The 14,573-nt window shown below is 35.6% G+C and overlaps 1 protein-coding gene across 1 annotated transcript in view; it reads left to right on the top strand.

The window, feature by feature from the left end:
- The window catches only part of LOC145266380 (bromodomain adjacent to zinc finger domain protein 1A-like), a 106,021-nt gene extending 92,019 nt beyond the window's left edge, over positions 1-14,002 (top strand). Inside the window, exons 19-22 of the mRNA XM_080122011.1 lie at positions 859-1,061; positions 2,344-2,526; positions 9,159-9,298; positions 12,839-14,002. Coding sequence (XP_079978137.1) covers positions 859-1,061; positions 2,344-2,526; positions 9,159-9,298; positions 12,839-13,141 — 829 coding nt within the window. The 3' untranslated portion in view covers positions 13,142-14,002. The remainder of the gene's footprint in view (positions 1-858; positions 1,062-2,343; positions 2,527-9,158; positions 9,299-12,838) is intronic.
- The last annotated feature ends 571 nt before the right edge of the window (positions 14,003-14,573 follow it).

Here is a 14,573-nt window from a genome sequence, read left to right as displayed (position 1 = left end):
CCAAACAGTCAGCATTACCTTCTTTTGGTGCAACTCTGATTTCGGGAAGTGTCGTGGAGCTTTGTTGACATCTAATCACTGGCCTGAACATCGCCAGTTGTTGTAAAGCACCCACTTTTCATCTCAAGTTACAATTCGCTTGAGAAATGTTCTTGTTACATAAAAGAAAAAATGACACTTCATGTGGGGGGGGCGTTTCTTTTGGTTGTCTTTTAATTCGTGGAGCACCCATTTATCAAGTTTTTGGCTTTCTAATCTCTTTCAAGTGGTTGGAAATCATATGTTACGTCTAAATCAGAAGTAAGTTCTCAAACTTTCATCGCCGCCACAAAATTTCTTAAACCACCATTGGGCTGTGCATTCAGTAGTGGTTCCTGGACCAAACGCTTCGTTGATATCACAATCTGTTTCAGTAGCTTTTCAGCCTAGCTTGAATTGAAATAAGAAAATTGTGCAAATTTGCTTTTGTTTTCCATTTTGTATTTATCGTTCTGAAAAGACAGTTTTAAATCGAGTGTAATATAAACTATTAGATACGATGAAAAAAAAAACGGTCTTAAAAATGATAAAATTAATTGAAAATACATCATTTGAAATCAAAATTAAAAATCCACAAGAACTTTTTTGTTTAACCTTATGCAGAATATTTTTTCAATGGGATTTTCAAATTTCAATTTTTACAATATTTTTTGTATATTAGGTGAAAGTACAGAATAGTTGCAAAATGCCTTTTCATGTTAAGAATGGCTTTCTAAATTACAATTTTAATACAATTAGTATTCTGCATAAATACCTTTCTTACTCCGTATCCTTTTCATCTCATATTGTATAATCTATTATTATTTTTTTTTTTTTTAGTTATGATACAACAGAAACTGAAGGATCTCGGCGCAAAGATTCACGTACTGACAGCCATGCTTGTGTTGTGTGTGGTCGTCGAGGCGCCTTGGTTCTCTGTGATAAGTGCCCCAATGCTTACCATTTGTCTTGTGCCAATCCACCCCTCAAGAAAGTACCAAAGACCAAATGGCTTTGCCGACATTGCTCAGGAAACAAAAAAAGTAAGCATATCATTTAAAGATTTTAATTCCTTTTCATAAATAACATTCTTTGTTTAATTTTCCTTCAGTCAAACACGTCTCTATAGTCAAATTTATCTTTAGTTGACCTTTGACAACTAAATATTTTTGTTTACTAACCAAATAGAAAAGTTCCTAGCCAAACCCACATGATTTTTAGAATATGACATCTTTGTTCTGTGAGTATGTACATCATAAAGATTTTCTTTTTTTTTGAAAATAAGTGTAATTTTGAATATACAACAAATTTGATAAAAAAAATTTTCAACATTTAATCAATTTTAGGAAAATTGGTTTTATGACAAAAAGAAAAAATAGACAACTAAATCATCTTGCTTAAAAAGGGTTTGATAAGGCTTCTGCAAAAAAAACATTTGGTTATCGCTGAAACTCAATTACCCTCTTCCCAAATCTTTGGGAAAGTCAATTTATGACCAAATTCCACTTCAGTTTTATGACCCAGAAAATAATTCTCCAAGGATTCTTTGAGAAACGTAAATAGCTCTTATCAATCCATTTTTATTCCTTCTCACGATATCTATGAGCAATTAAGTTTCTCTCCATTCTCTTTCTTCCATTTTCTTTTTAAATCATCTTTCTTTCCATTCCTTTCCACCAGCTGAATCTCGACAACATATCAACCCTTTTCGTTTTTTTTTTTTGTTTTTTTGACCTTTCAATATTGTCACTTGAGTTTGACGCCAAGATTTCTATGTCCAGCAAGATAACACCTGAAAAATGTTAGAGGTGACATCGGCTGAATCGTTGTGAGAATAATGCCCAAGATGAGAACAGCAGTCCAAATGATTTAAATGAGAATAGAAAATGAACCTTGGGGTTTATTTTCATCAGCTTCGTAACTCTCGCTTCCCTTGTTGTAATCTGTAGTCTTCACACTTTTTGGCTTGTTTTTTTACCTATTTAAGTGGTATTTTATATATATATATATATATATATATATATATATATATATATATATATAATTTTTTTCTAGTACCTTACACCAAATGGCTTCATGCCTTGTCTGGAGTGATTTCCATAAAGAAAAATGAATAAAAAAATATATATAGCTGCTTAACTCCCCACATTGCTCTGTTAGATACAATCTCAAATAGTAGCACTTGCATTCCAAGTATGCCTTGTTAGGGATTAAATAGGTTAAAATATGAGAACATTTTTATTGGTCAAAGATCATAACTAAAAATGAAAATTGTTTTAAAATATTTAAGATGAGAATTGATAATTTGTATTAATGTCTTTCCAGGCAAGAAAGGATCGAGTAGCAAGTCCAGTAGCAAATCGCCTGGCACTTCTAGTCAGCCGGGTTCTAGGCGGGGAAGTCCCGTCAATCCACGGTCTAAAAAACGAGCTAAATCTGAATCGGATGATGAGACTCCCAAGCGCTCACGCATTTCAAAAAGCAAATTATCTATCCTTGATAATGAAGGTAAGTCTTTCCCATGCAATTTGGAATATTGTTCAATTTGAACCTCTCAACATATCCGCTGAGCTTCTCCTTTTCCACGGGTCAAACCTCATTTGCTATACCAACAACAGAGTGCAGTGTTTTTTTTTGTTTTTTTTTTAACATGGGGATCACCACTTATCAAGGCCCGGAGGCCACTCGAGGATAAGAGTTATTGGGTATACATTAGTCAATGTGGTTATAGCGTAGTAAACATAAGTAGTGGGAATTTTGTAAATTGGATTACTTAGGGGGACGGTTCATCAAGAACTTGTTTATGTTGGACTTGAAGACAATCAGATTGTAGTTAGCTGGAAAGCAGGCTATCTGAAGAGTTCCACAGTTCTAAGAAAGCTTTGTTTGTGGAATTTACATTTAGGTCTAGGCACAGACGAGGAGTGTGGGAAATTATTGATAGTTTCGTCTAGATGAGTGTTTTTCGTGAAAGTTTAGCGATTGGGGGGGGGCATGGATTGAAGCTCAGCTGAGCACTTGCCATGGAAATAACGATAAAGCAGAGACAGGCTCGAAATGTCTGTGGGGAAAGAGATTGCAGGGAAGAGAAAAGGGCATCCCCCACTAAGCTACAAAGTCTATTTTGAACTCTGTCAAGACAGAATAAGCTGCTTCTAGCAGCTCCTGCCCAGATGTGGCAACAGTACTCCATCGTTGGCTGAACCTGGCTTTTATATAGGTAAAGAATTGCATCAGGAGTGAGATATCTACTGGAATGGGAGAAGGATCCCATCATTTTTTTTTTTTTTTTTTTTCAGCGATCTTGGCAATTTGTTACACAGTAGCTTAAACTCTGAACCAATAACAATTCTTCATCTAAAAAAAAAAAAAAATAAATAAATTTGCTTAGTTTGAAGTTTCAGTTTCCTTCAGTTGAATTTCTATCAGAAATCTAGTCCCTCCCCCCTTTCTCCCTGGGGTTAACACTTGATCTCTAATTGAGACACACAGATATTTGAACATTCCAGTTAAAGTTCTCCTTTACATCTCCAACACAGTTAGTAAATTAGTTGGAACATAATTTTCCTCCCTCAAATTGACCAATTTAATGTTCTAATATATACTTCTTGTGGTCTCTTGGTCTTGTCAAATTCCAGGACAAAAATTCTTCTCGGCTGGTGGAGTCTCCAGCTTCGTACTGTTACTTGAAGTTACATCACTTGGAGAAGGTGCACCATACCTTGTAAAAACAAGTATAAGTTAGCCATATCGAGGAGAACTTATTTAGGTTGCATTTTTTTTTTTTTTTTTTTTTTTTTTTTTTTTTTTTTTTTTTTTTTTTTTTTTACATAGGCATCCCCACTTATCAAGGCCAAGAGACCACTCGAGGATAAGGGTTAAAAGAGTGTACAGTAGTTGATGGGACAATGTCGTAGTAATCATTAGTGGAAATTTGGTAAATTGGATTACTTAAGGGGAACGGCTTATCAAGAACTTGTTTACATTGGACTTGAAGATGACCATATTGTAGTCAACTGGAAAGCAGGCAAATGGAAGAGTTCCACAGGTGTGCAGATCTAAGAAAGAAGCTTTGTTCATGGAATCTTTTTTAGGGTTAGGCACATAGAAAGAGTGGGGGAAATTATTGTTTTCAGCTAAACAAGTTTTTCTTGTCAAAGTGTGGGGAGGGGGTGCATAGATTGGAGCTTAGACAAGCCATGAAAATAACGATAAAGTAGAGACAAGCTCGCAGCATCTCTTTTGTGAGAAAGATGTTGCAGGGAAGAGAATGGGGCATCCCCTACATTCTATGTGATTTTGAATATTTAATTAGGGTTTACTTGTTGGTAAAAGTATTTTGTCAGGTTGACCCTGTACAGAGAGACCTTAGACATTCGGAGATAGTGGCTAGTTCTCTCCAAGCAAAAGTATCTGAATGTTTTTTTTTAGTCATGTTAACTTATTTTTAACCAAATCGAAGAAAAAAAAATGTTTGTATATGTGCATTAGATTTATTTAATTTTTGCCCGTAATTCTCCTTACATTTAAAAAAAATCAAAGAAAAAAATTATGTACGTACGCATGACGTAACGAAAATATTATGTTCTAAAAATCACGTAAATTGATCAAGTGGTTTTATTTTTAAACAAGAAAATCAAATTTCATGATTAACTGAAAAGCGGCAGTCTTGTTCACCATTTTGGAAACTATCTAAAAAAAAGAAAAACTCAGCATAATTTAAATGAGATTTATGTTGTAATGCCTATAAATTCCCATTAATCGCTTAAAAAATAATTTTCTTTATAAAACTAAAACTACTTAATCAATTTATGACTTTTGGAATATGAAATTTTTGTTTCGTCATGGGTACATACATCATGCAGATTTTTCTTGAGTTTTGTTTTTTAATATAGGGTGTATTCTGAACAAGAACCATATTTTCTATCATTTTTTTTTTTTTTTTTTTTTTTTTTTTTTTTTTCCAATGTGCACTGTTTTTCCAACCTGGAAAGGGTGTTTATTCCGAAAACTATTATTAATATGGGAGGTTCTTAACATGAGTGTTTATTCCGAAAGTCATTTTCTTAATTTTGATCACTCCATGTTAAGAACAGATTTCGGAATAAATACTCTTTGCAGGTTAGATAGCCAGTGCACATTGACCCCCCCCCTCTTTCTTTCTCTCTCTCTCCACTTTTATTTATTTATTTTTTTTTTTTTTTTTCCTAATATTTCCAGAAGATTAGACGCAAAGTCAAGTGTGGGTTTGATGAACGTGTTCTATGGAACGAATGGGATTCAAACTTGACCTGCTCAGGCTTGTGTTAACCACCTAGCCATTGTCATTTCCTTTCTATTTTCTTTTTATACTTTTTTTTTTTTTTTTGTTCTGAAAAATCATGTAACATTATTTTTCTTTCAATTTTACTTCATAGTAATAATTGCAGTACTTGTACAGTTTAATCAAGACATTAAAAAATGAAAATATCGGAAAAGTTTAAATTGTACGTATCCGTTATGGAATTAAGTTCCCCGGAAAAAAATTTCACTTAATTTCATCAAGTAGGTTTTGTTTTACAGTGAAAAAAACAAAAAACAATTTATGATACCAAGCAAAAGGTTTAATTTTTTTTTTAGGAAGAAAGCTAGTATTAAAGATGGAGAGGGAGTGTCGGCGCTTTAACTGGAGTTATCTCCCCATGACGTTTCTAAACTCCAAACAAAAATTAAGAACAAATCCAAGATGTCTGCCTTCAACGCGCTCTCATAAAAACGTTTTTCCGCTGTAAAAACTACTCGATCAAATTAAGTGAAATTCTTCAGTTCAAAACAGATATTTACAATGTTTTTTTTTTTTTTTTTTTTTTATTTTCATTTTTTTATGCCTTGATTAAACTGTACAAGTACCATAATTTCTACTTCAAATTTAAAGTTTTCTCCTCATCGCTGACAAACTGCTGACTAACCTTCTTCCCCCCCCCCTTTTTATTGTACCTTAAATTTCGGTTTGTTTCTCTTTTCAAAAGTTCATTTACATCTCTGGTAATGTAAAACAATAGAAATTCGTGATGTTGTGAACCCTCGTGGCAGGTAGCCAACTCCAAACGTTGCGTGGCTTTGTTCTCCATCTTTCATCACTTTTATTCTGGCCATGTCATCGTCTAGTCCATACTAGTGATCATCGATGGAGATGCACGGGTCCACAAGTAGAAAAATAAAACAAAACACAAGAAAAACAGACATTGATGCTTCACATATGTCGATTCGTGTGTGTGTGTGTGTGTGTGTGTGTGTGTGTGTGTGTGTGTGTGTGTCTACATGCTACAGTTCACAACTATTTTCTGTCGAGGCAGGGTTCATTTGTTGCTGTCAGTTCATCTTGATCTCCCAAAAGCTTTTCCGACCTGGCCCAAGCCACGATCTGTCTCCAACTGTCATCATCAGAACGGGCTCCTTGCCCGGACCAATGTGACTCTTCCTCTCCAGAGTTTCCTGTCTTCCATCAGCTGCCTCAAATTTTCAGTTTCACAGTTGGCGTCGTGTGCTATCTGCTGGATGTACGTGAATATAGGTCATCCTTTGCTTGCACGTCCGTGTTGTGGAATCCATAACAATACATCATTCACTAATTCATGCTTGCTTCTCCGTCAGTGACCAGCAAATGTTAGGGGTCTCTCCCTCATGGTATTAGATATGGCAGGTAGGTTGCCATAAATTGCTACTTCGGGGGATGATGTTGCCAAGATATATTTAATATTGTTCATAGCATACGGGTATATATGCTGTCTAGTTTTCTTTCCAATCTTTTAGTAAGTGTCCAGGCTGTAGCACTGTATACAAGGACAGACTCTACCATTGCCCTGAAGAACTGCCTTTTTAGTTTGTCTCCAACTGTAGTCAAAGCCCAACTGAACTCTGTCATAAAGTCCCAACTCACGATTGTTGTCGGTTGATTTGTAAGTTGACCTTTGTTATCCATAAATAGGTTCTATTGTTAAAAACTCCATGGCACTCTCTAGCGTCATAAAACTAAATATCTCGATTGTTCTTTTGCTATCATCATTCATCACACCCAAATTTAAATCGACCCTTACCTCTCTGTTAAGAACAAATTTCTGTCCATTGTCTATTGATAAATATATTTCCTGCTTCCTTCCTTAATGGTCGCAGGTCAACGATAGTATCACAATATCATTAGAGCACTGAGTGGAGCAGGTGCTAGTTTGATTGAAAAAAATTAGTGAATACAATAAGTTTAGTGAATTTAACAGTAGTGTTAAGTACTATTGACTAAGAAAAGTCTATCAGTAATCATTTCTCACTAGATTGTGAAGTCAATTTTGTACTTGGTCAACGCAAGAATAATGGATGTACATAAATCTAAAATAATGGCAGAATCGTTAAAAAATGACCTCCAGACCAAAGTGGAATTGGGGCCGCAAATGGATGGTAACATTTGATGCTACTAAGACTAAGCTGCTTTCCTTCAACAATTACAAGAAGCTTTCGAAATCACTGATATCCATGAAAAATAACATCCTACCTGAGAAGTCTTTCTTCAAACTCCTTGGATTAACATTCACATGCAACATGAACTGGAACAAATACATTGAAGACAGTGCGAAGGCTGCTGCAAAGAATGTGAGTTCCCTCTACCATGCTAGAGGCCCTGTCGGTGGGGCATTAGAATACGCCGACTGCCCCCCTGCAGAGGGTAAAAGTCCCTCAATAGGGGTCCTGGATATGACCTTAAACTATATCCAGTGGTGAGGCCGCAGCTTGTGTGGAGTGTGGAGCCACTCTTTAATTATATTGCTTCCAGGTTCACTCTGACCCCGGAGTGGTAGTACCTGTTAGGGTCCCAACTATGTGTTAAATAGAAGCCGACGTGAAAACAACAAATATATTCTATTAAAAAAACTTTTCTTCAAAACCTTTGGATTCGGCATTAAATAACCCGAAAAGGGTTGATATGCCGTAAAACAAAAACAACCAATCAACCAACATTGCTAGAAGATTACTCACACCTGAGAGTATTCTGTATCTTTACAAAGCAACCATTCGCCCATTCATGGAGTATTGTTGCCACATCTGGGCTGGTGCATCTACTGCTACTCTTTCCCTCTTGGATAGGGTCCAAAGAATAATCTAATCTAATAGGCCCTGCTTTATCAACTAAGCTCCATGTGGCATCTCTGCGTATTTTACAACAATGAAATATGTTCTGGTGAACTTGTTGCACGTGCTCCCGCAACGTACTACATACCCTCCCGACAACGTATGGTGTACTGTTGTCATATCTGGGCTGGTGCATCTGCTACTAGTCTCTCACTCCTAGAGAAAGAGAATTGCCAACCTGATAGGTCCTGAACTGTCCCATCGACGAAATGTAGCATCCCTCTGCCTGTTCTAAAAGTACTTTAATGGTGAATGCTCCGACGAACTGCAAACACTTGTAACCCCCCCCCCCTCTCCGACAAGCAGCAAACTCCCACCCCTTCACAGTTGAGATCCCTAGATGTAAGAGAGCCTTTTACTCCAGTAGTTTCTTCCCCAGAACCGCTAGACTTTGGAATTCCCTTCCGGGTACTTGCTTCCCCAACTGTACTGACATGCAGAAGTTCAAGTGTAACATGAACCAACATCTTGCTGCCCAACTCCCCACATAGTACCCCTGTAGCTTATGTCCCTAATAGTAGCCCCCTACATCTAAGTGGCAATGTGCCTTGTTTGGGGTAAAAAAAAAGAAAAAAAAAGCCTGCTTGGCAACAAAATCACACCCCTTCACTGTTAGGTTTCTAGATGCCAGAAAGCCTTCTACTGTAATAATTTCTTCCCTCGAACAGCTACACTTTGGAATTCCCTTCTTGCTACCTGCTTCCCTGACTGTACTGATATGCAGAAGTTTAAATGTAATATAAACCAACATCTTGTTCATCTTCCCTAAGCATGGTCCGAAATAGTAGCCCTTCACATCCAAGTGGTGATGTGCCTTATTTGAGGTGAACGTGAGTTTAAAAAAAAAAAAAGAAAAAAAAAAATATTTTTTTTATACCATGAGATTGCTTTAGGAATCTGGTACTTTCTGGAGTGGTAGAATGATCCAACTATTTGCTTCTGTTCATTTTAAAAATTGCTGTTATTTATTTTTCTCTTAGAATCTGACGTGAAACATTATGTGAGCAGTTACCGTGGAAACAACAAGGAGTACCAATTAAAGGCCTGTGAAGAGATTCTCAATGACCTCATGAAACATGAAGATTCTTGGCCGTTCTTAAGACCTGTCAACAAAAAAATTGTAAGTACATTATTGCATACCCACCCCATTATTTTTCTCTTTCCCCAAAAAATGAACTCGGCACTATGAAATCAGACTGTCTGAAGATACTGGCTTTCTGGCTTAAAATGTGCCAAACATCAATGTTTTCTTTTCCTTCAATCAGGTTCTGGCAAAGTCAAAAACAATTTTCCTCTGTTTTAGAGGCGGATTATCTAAGGGAGATAACTTCCATTTACTAAAAAAAAAAAAACATTGCTGATGCAGTTTACGAAAATGAAACACATTAATTAACAAACTTTAACAAAAACGAATACACAAATTTTTGAATAATAAAATAAATACAAACGAAAAATATCAATACACAAATACCTGAACAACACTCGAAGAAGAACTAATTAACTAAAAATGAAACAATGTTAAGTAATAAAATAATTTAACATTTTTAAATGTTAATAAAAATAAGTAAATTTTTTAATTAACGTACACAAAACCAAAAATAAATAAACTGTAACAATGAAACAATGTTAAAACTACTTTTAAAAAAAAAAAAAAAAAAAAAAATGAACTTTATAATTTAAAAAAATTTTTTTTTTTTTTTTAATCAATCACATTGCTTGATCCATTATCGCAAGAATTATGTAACGTATTGCTTCTCCCTCTTTCACCGAAGAGACTTCAGGAGATGAAGGTGGGACATATCAGTCTTGGTCCCTAACAATTTCTGTATATGTCTTTTGGCATGAGACTAAAAACCAAAAGGATCAATTAATTTTCGTAAACCGTTTTAGCAAATTTTTTTTTTTTTTTTTTAGTATATGGGAGTTATCTCCCTTACTTAGATAATCCTCCTCTAAAACAAAAGCACTCAAATAAATATTTGATATAAAGAACTTGAAACATAAAAACTTTTTCTGAAATGATCAGATTCAACATTAAATAATCTGAAAAGGATTGATATGCCACAAAACGAAATTAATAAATTGTCCTTTTATATGAAACCAATATGCAGATATCAAAAAGTTTTTATGGGATGTCTTGCTGACTTGACAATCTGAGATCAGCCTCAAGATATTTTTATGACTAATGCTGATGGAGAGGCACTTATAAAGCCAAGTTGATTCCTGATGGTCCACAGAGGTATCAAAGCTGTTGAGGAAGTCACGCATGATGGAACTCCTTTTTTTTTTTTTTTTTTTTTTTTTTTTACATAGTGGTCACCACTTATCAAGGCCCGGAAGCCACTCAGGGATAAGGGTTATTGCAAGTACATTATGTTAGTGTGGAAATTTGATGAAGTGTTTACTTAAGGGGGCGGTTCATTAGGAATTTGTTAACGTTGGGCTTGAACACATCCAAGTTGTAGTCAGGTGGGAAGCAGGCAGATGGAACAGAGTTCCACAGGCGTGCAGTCCTAAGTTCCTCCTTCTACTCGTCTCTCTCTGGCAAACAATTGGTTCACCAATTTGTCAAAGGCCAACATGATTAATAATTTACTTGCAGTTGTCTTCCTTTCATCATCTTGTTATTCTCCGTCATTTATGTTTTACTAGCAGGGGTGCCCGGGTGTTTGAAGGTGTAAAAGAAAAGAAAAAAGTTTTGGTAGGCAGGTAGGCTTGAACCCGAAGCCTTGAGGCGAAAAAGAAAGTTTGACATCTTACCACGACGCTAAGAGGGCAGAGAAGTGAGAATGGATGAAATTAAATGATTAAAATGTAAAGTGAATGAGTTCACACAGGTGCGTAAATTTAATGAGGTCAAACATCACACCATAGGGGAATGAAATTCCCGCACTTAACTTTGGCTGTGAGCCAGTTTTTGCATATTTGTTTGTTTTCCCAAGATGTTGGGGTAAACCAGCTCCCTACAAAAAAGGGGAGTGTCCAAATGATTAGCAATTGTCTGATATGACGGGTTTTGCTTTCTGGACGTCCCTGGTGAGAAAGCCAAAGAACCGATTTCTTTTCAATTAGTTTTGTTTTATTTATACTAAAAAGCCAAGCAAACACGCGAGACCACATGATAGCGTGAATTTTATAAAATAAAAGTCACTCAAATAAAAGATAGGCACAACCTCCTCTCATAAATTGGAGATGAACTCCAATCTCTGGTCCCCCCCTCGCCAATCTTTTACAAAAAACACCCCGTCTAGCTGAATTCACTGTCAAAAACTTTCCCCACTCTTTATCTATGCCTAAATCAAAACATAGATTCCATGAACAAAGCTTCTTTCTTAGAACTGCACGCCTGTGGAACTCTGTTCCGTCTGCCTGCTTCCCTCCTGACTACAACTTGGATGTCTTCAAGTCCAACGTAAACAAATTCCTGATGAACCGCCCCCTTAAGTAGACACTCTAAAATATCCACACTAACATACTGTACTTACAATAACCCTTATCCCTGAGTGGCTTCCGGGCCTTGATAAGTGGTGACCACCTTGTAAAAAAAAAAAAAAAAAGATATAATCTATGTGTATATAAAAAGTTACAAGAATTAGTGTGTGTGTGTTGTCCCATGTGTGTGAAAATATTTAACCAATAAACTCAAACTACTAGCCACATAACACTGAAATTATCAGGAAATAATTATATATCAAGATAATATGATATTGTGGGGTTTCCATTCGTCCTGGGCGTCTATACCATGGAAATATGTCAGACTCCTATAACGATATTGGAGATAAACCGTAATAACCAGATTACTTAGATAAATACTTTTATAGTTTTAATAAAAGGGGCTACAATAATATTGCGGGGTCTCCATTCACAGAAGCAATATATTACATAATAAATATGCTGCTGTGGAATTTCCACAGCTCCCACAAGTAGTAGTAGTAGTAGTAATATTAATACCATCAACAACAACAACACCAACACCAACACCACCTCCTAGTTCCCACCACCTCTCAAAAAAGTGCGGTGGGGACTAACATTAATTGGTACCATGGAAAGTTGCTAGAGAGAGTTCAAAAAGATGGAAAAATTGAGGAGAGGAGGAACAGTACCACCCAGACCTAGACTGGAAAGGTACAAAGAATATTGTAATTTTAAGGAAGCATACTGTCATTCAGATTTCATAGAAACCTGTTGTCAGTCGGAAATTATATGTATATTGCTGCTGCAAGAACACCAAAGGAATAACAATAATAAAGAAATAGGGAGACTTGCTATAACTCGGATTCCAGGGAAAATTACTGGGTTTTATCAGTGAGAAATCACTGAAAACTATTAGTAAGAAATGATATTTTCTGATGAAGCAAACAACCAGGAATAAAGATATAATAGAAGAAACTACTCACGCAAGCGGCAGTGCATCTGTTTGGCAACCAGAAAAAGAAGTAAAGAACTTATATTTGTAGCTGGATTGAGCTTGCATGCTCAGCTCTCTTTTTTTTTTTTTTTTTTTTTTTTTTTCTTCCCTTCCATTAGGAAGATTGTTACAATGATAATTTTATGTTCAATAATGTAATTTTTTTTTTTTTTTTTTTCCCCTCCCTACCCAATTAGGAAGATTGTTACAATAATTTTATGTTACATAATATTTGTCTTTTTTTTCTTGCAGGTCCCAGATTATTATGAAATCATCAAGGAGCCAATGGATTTCTCTACAATCCGCAACAGAATCCACAAATTCCAATACAAAGAGACTGGTTCTCTTTTACGTGACATTCGCTTGATTTTCAGCAACTGCAAAGAATATAACAAGAAATCTGCCCCGGAATACAAGGCAGGTCTCAACCTGTCTCAGTATTTTGAAAAGCAGGCAAAAGACATGCAACTGGAGGAGGAGAACTCCTCGTCCCCTTCGGGCGGAGGTGGGTCGACTGACGGGAGACCTTCCAAAAAGAAAATGAAGACTCAATGAAATATCTACCACTCCAATCCCTTCCTCTCACTGAACACCTTTTAGACACAACACACTAACCCCTCTCCAAAACTGGATTTTTTTTTTTTAAACATTGGTCATCGATATTCCTTCTCTTTACTCATCACAACTATACTGCAACACCCCCCCCCCCTTCTGCAATCACTGAACTGCACACGTACACATGCACGGGATAACTTTTTGTTATTTGCTTTATGGGATGGTTAAAAAAAGTCTTTATGACTTGCCAAATATGCACGCATAACAAACACAAGAAAGAGCTCACACATGGACCTTCTATTATTGAAAATAGAAGTTAAGCACCACCATCCACACCTCTTTGTTTTGTTTTTTTCCATCATTTGCATCTACACACACTGTCTTATCCACATAGAAGATTCTCTTCCCTCCTTTCCTCTCTTTCTGCCACCCCCCCCTACTCCATGTGTGGATCTCTATTTTTAAACAAAGAAAAAAGAGCTTGAAACACAGGGTTTCTTCCATGGGACAGGTTGCTATGTAACTTGTCCACACATTGATTAAAAAGTGGCACTCTTCACCTGCTCTCGGCATCTGGCTTTTTCCAACTGACCACCACCACATGTACTTGGATTTAAAAAAAAAAAAATTTTTTTTTTTTTTTTTTAAGTTAGAGGAAAGAAGGATGATGAAAACAAACTTGTTTTTCAAAATGGGTTCCATATTTTATTTTATGCAAACAAAAGGGATGTCTTGATTTGATTTTTTTTAATTTTTTTTTTGTTAGACTATGCCACCCCTACTGGCAAAAATACTTGAGAAATAGCTCCAGTCAAAAAGTGTGTTGAAAAAAAAAAAAAAAAAATTTTTTTTTTTTTTTTTTTCAAACTTAAAAAAAAAAACAAAAAAAAATGTTCAAATCTTTCTCCCTTTTAAAACAAAAACTAAAAAATAAAACTCTCACTCATTTCTTTGTGCAAAAAAAGTCTGTGTTTTTGTTATTTAACTGTATTTATTTTTAATCTATTATTGTAATTCAAGTCACCAGAACAATCTCATTAATTTCAACTGTAAACATTCATTTGATATCGACAAAAAAAAAAAAATGGTACAGATTGTTTTTGTTCATCCTTTAAATTCCAACTATTTTTCAAAAAAAAAATTTTATGTTTAATTGGGGAGAAAAAAAATTCTCTTTCTCTTTGCATGGAGAGGGGGGGGTTAAATTATTTTGTCAATAACAAAATAGAACATTGCCACCATCTTACGTCTCCTTCCAAGAAGGAGTAACATTTGCAAATAATAATTTCTTACATGCTGGGGGGGAGAGAGAGGGGGGAGGGCAGAGTGAACACTGCTCCTCATTAATATATATATATATATACTCACACACACACACACACCTTATAAAAGTGCTAAATTACTATCTAGATTGAGTCTTATCCCTTAATTC

The sequence above is a fragment of the Euprymna scolopes genome, chromosome 41 (genome assembly GCF_053919585.1).
Source record: "Euprymna scolopes isolate OS-2025 chromosome 41, ASM5391958v1, whole genome shotgun sequence".
NCBI classification, from domain to species: Eukaryota; Metazoa; Mollusca; class Cephalopoda; order Sepiida; family Sepiolidae; genus Euprymna; species Euprymna scolopes.
This window is presented reverse-complemented; position numbering and strand designations above follow the sequence as displayed.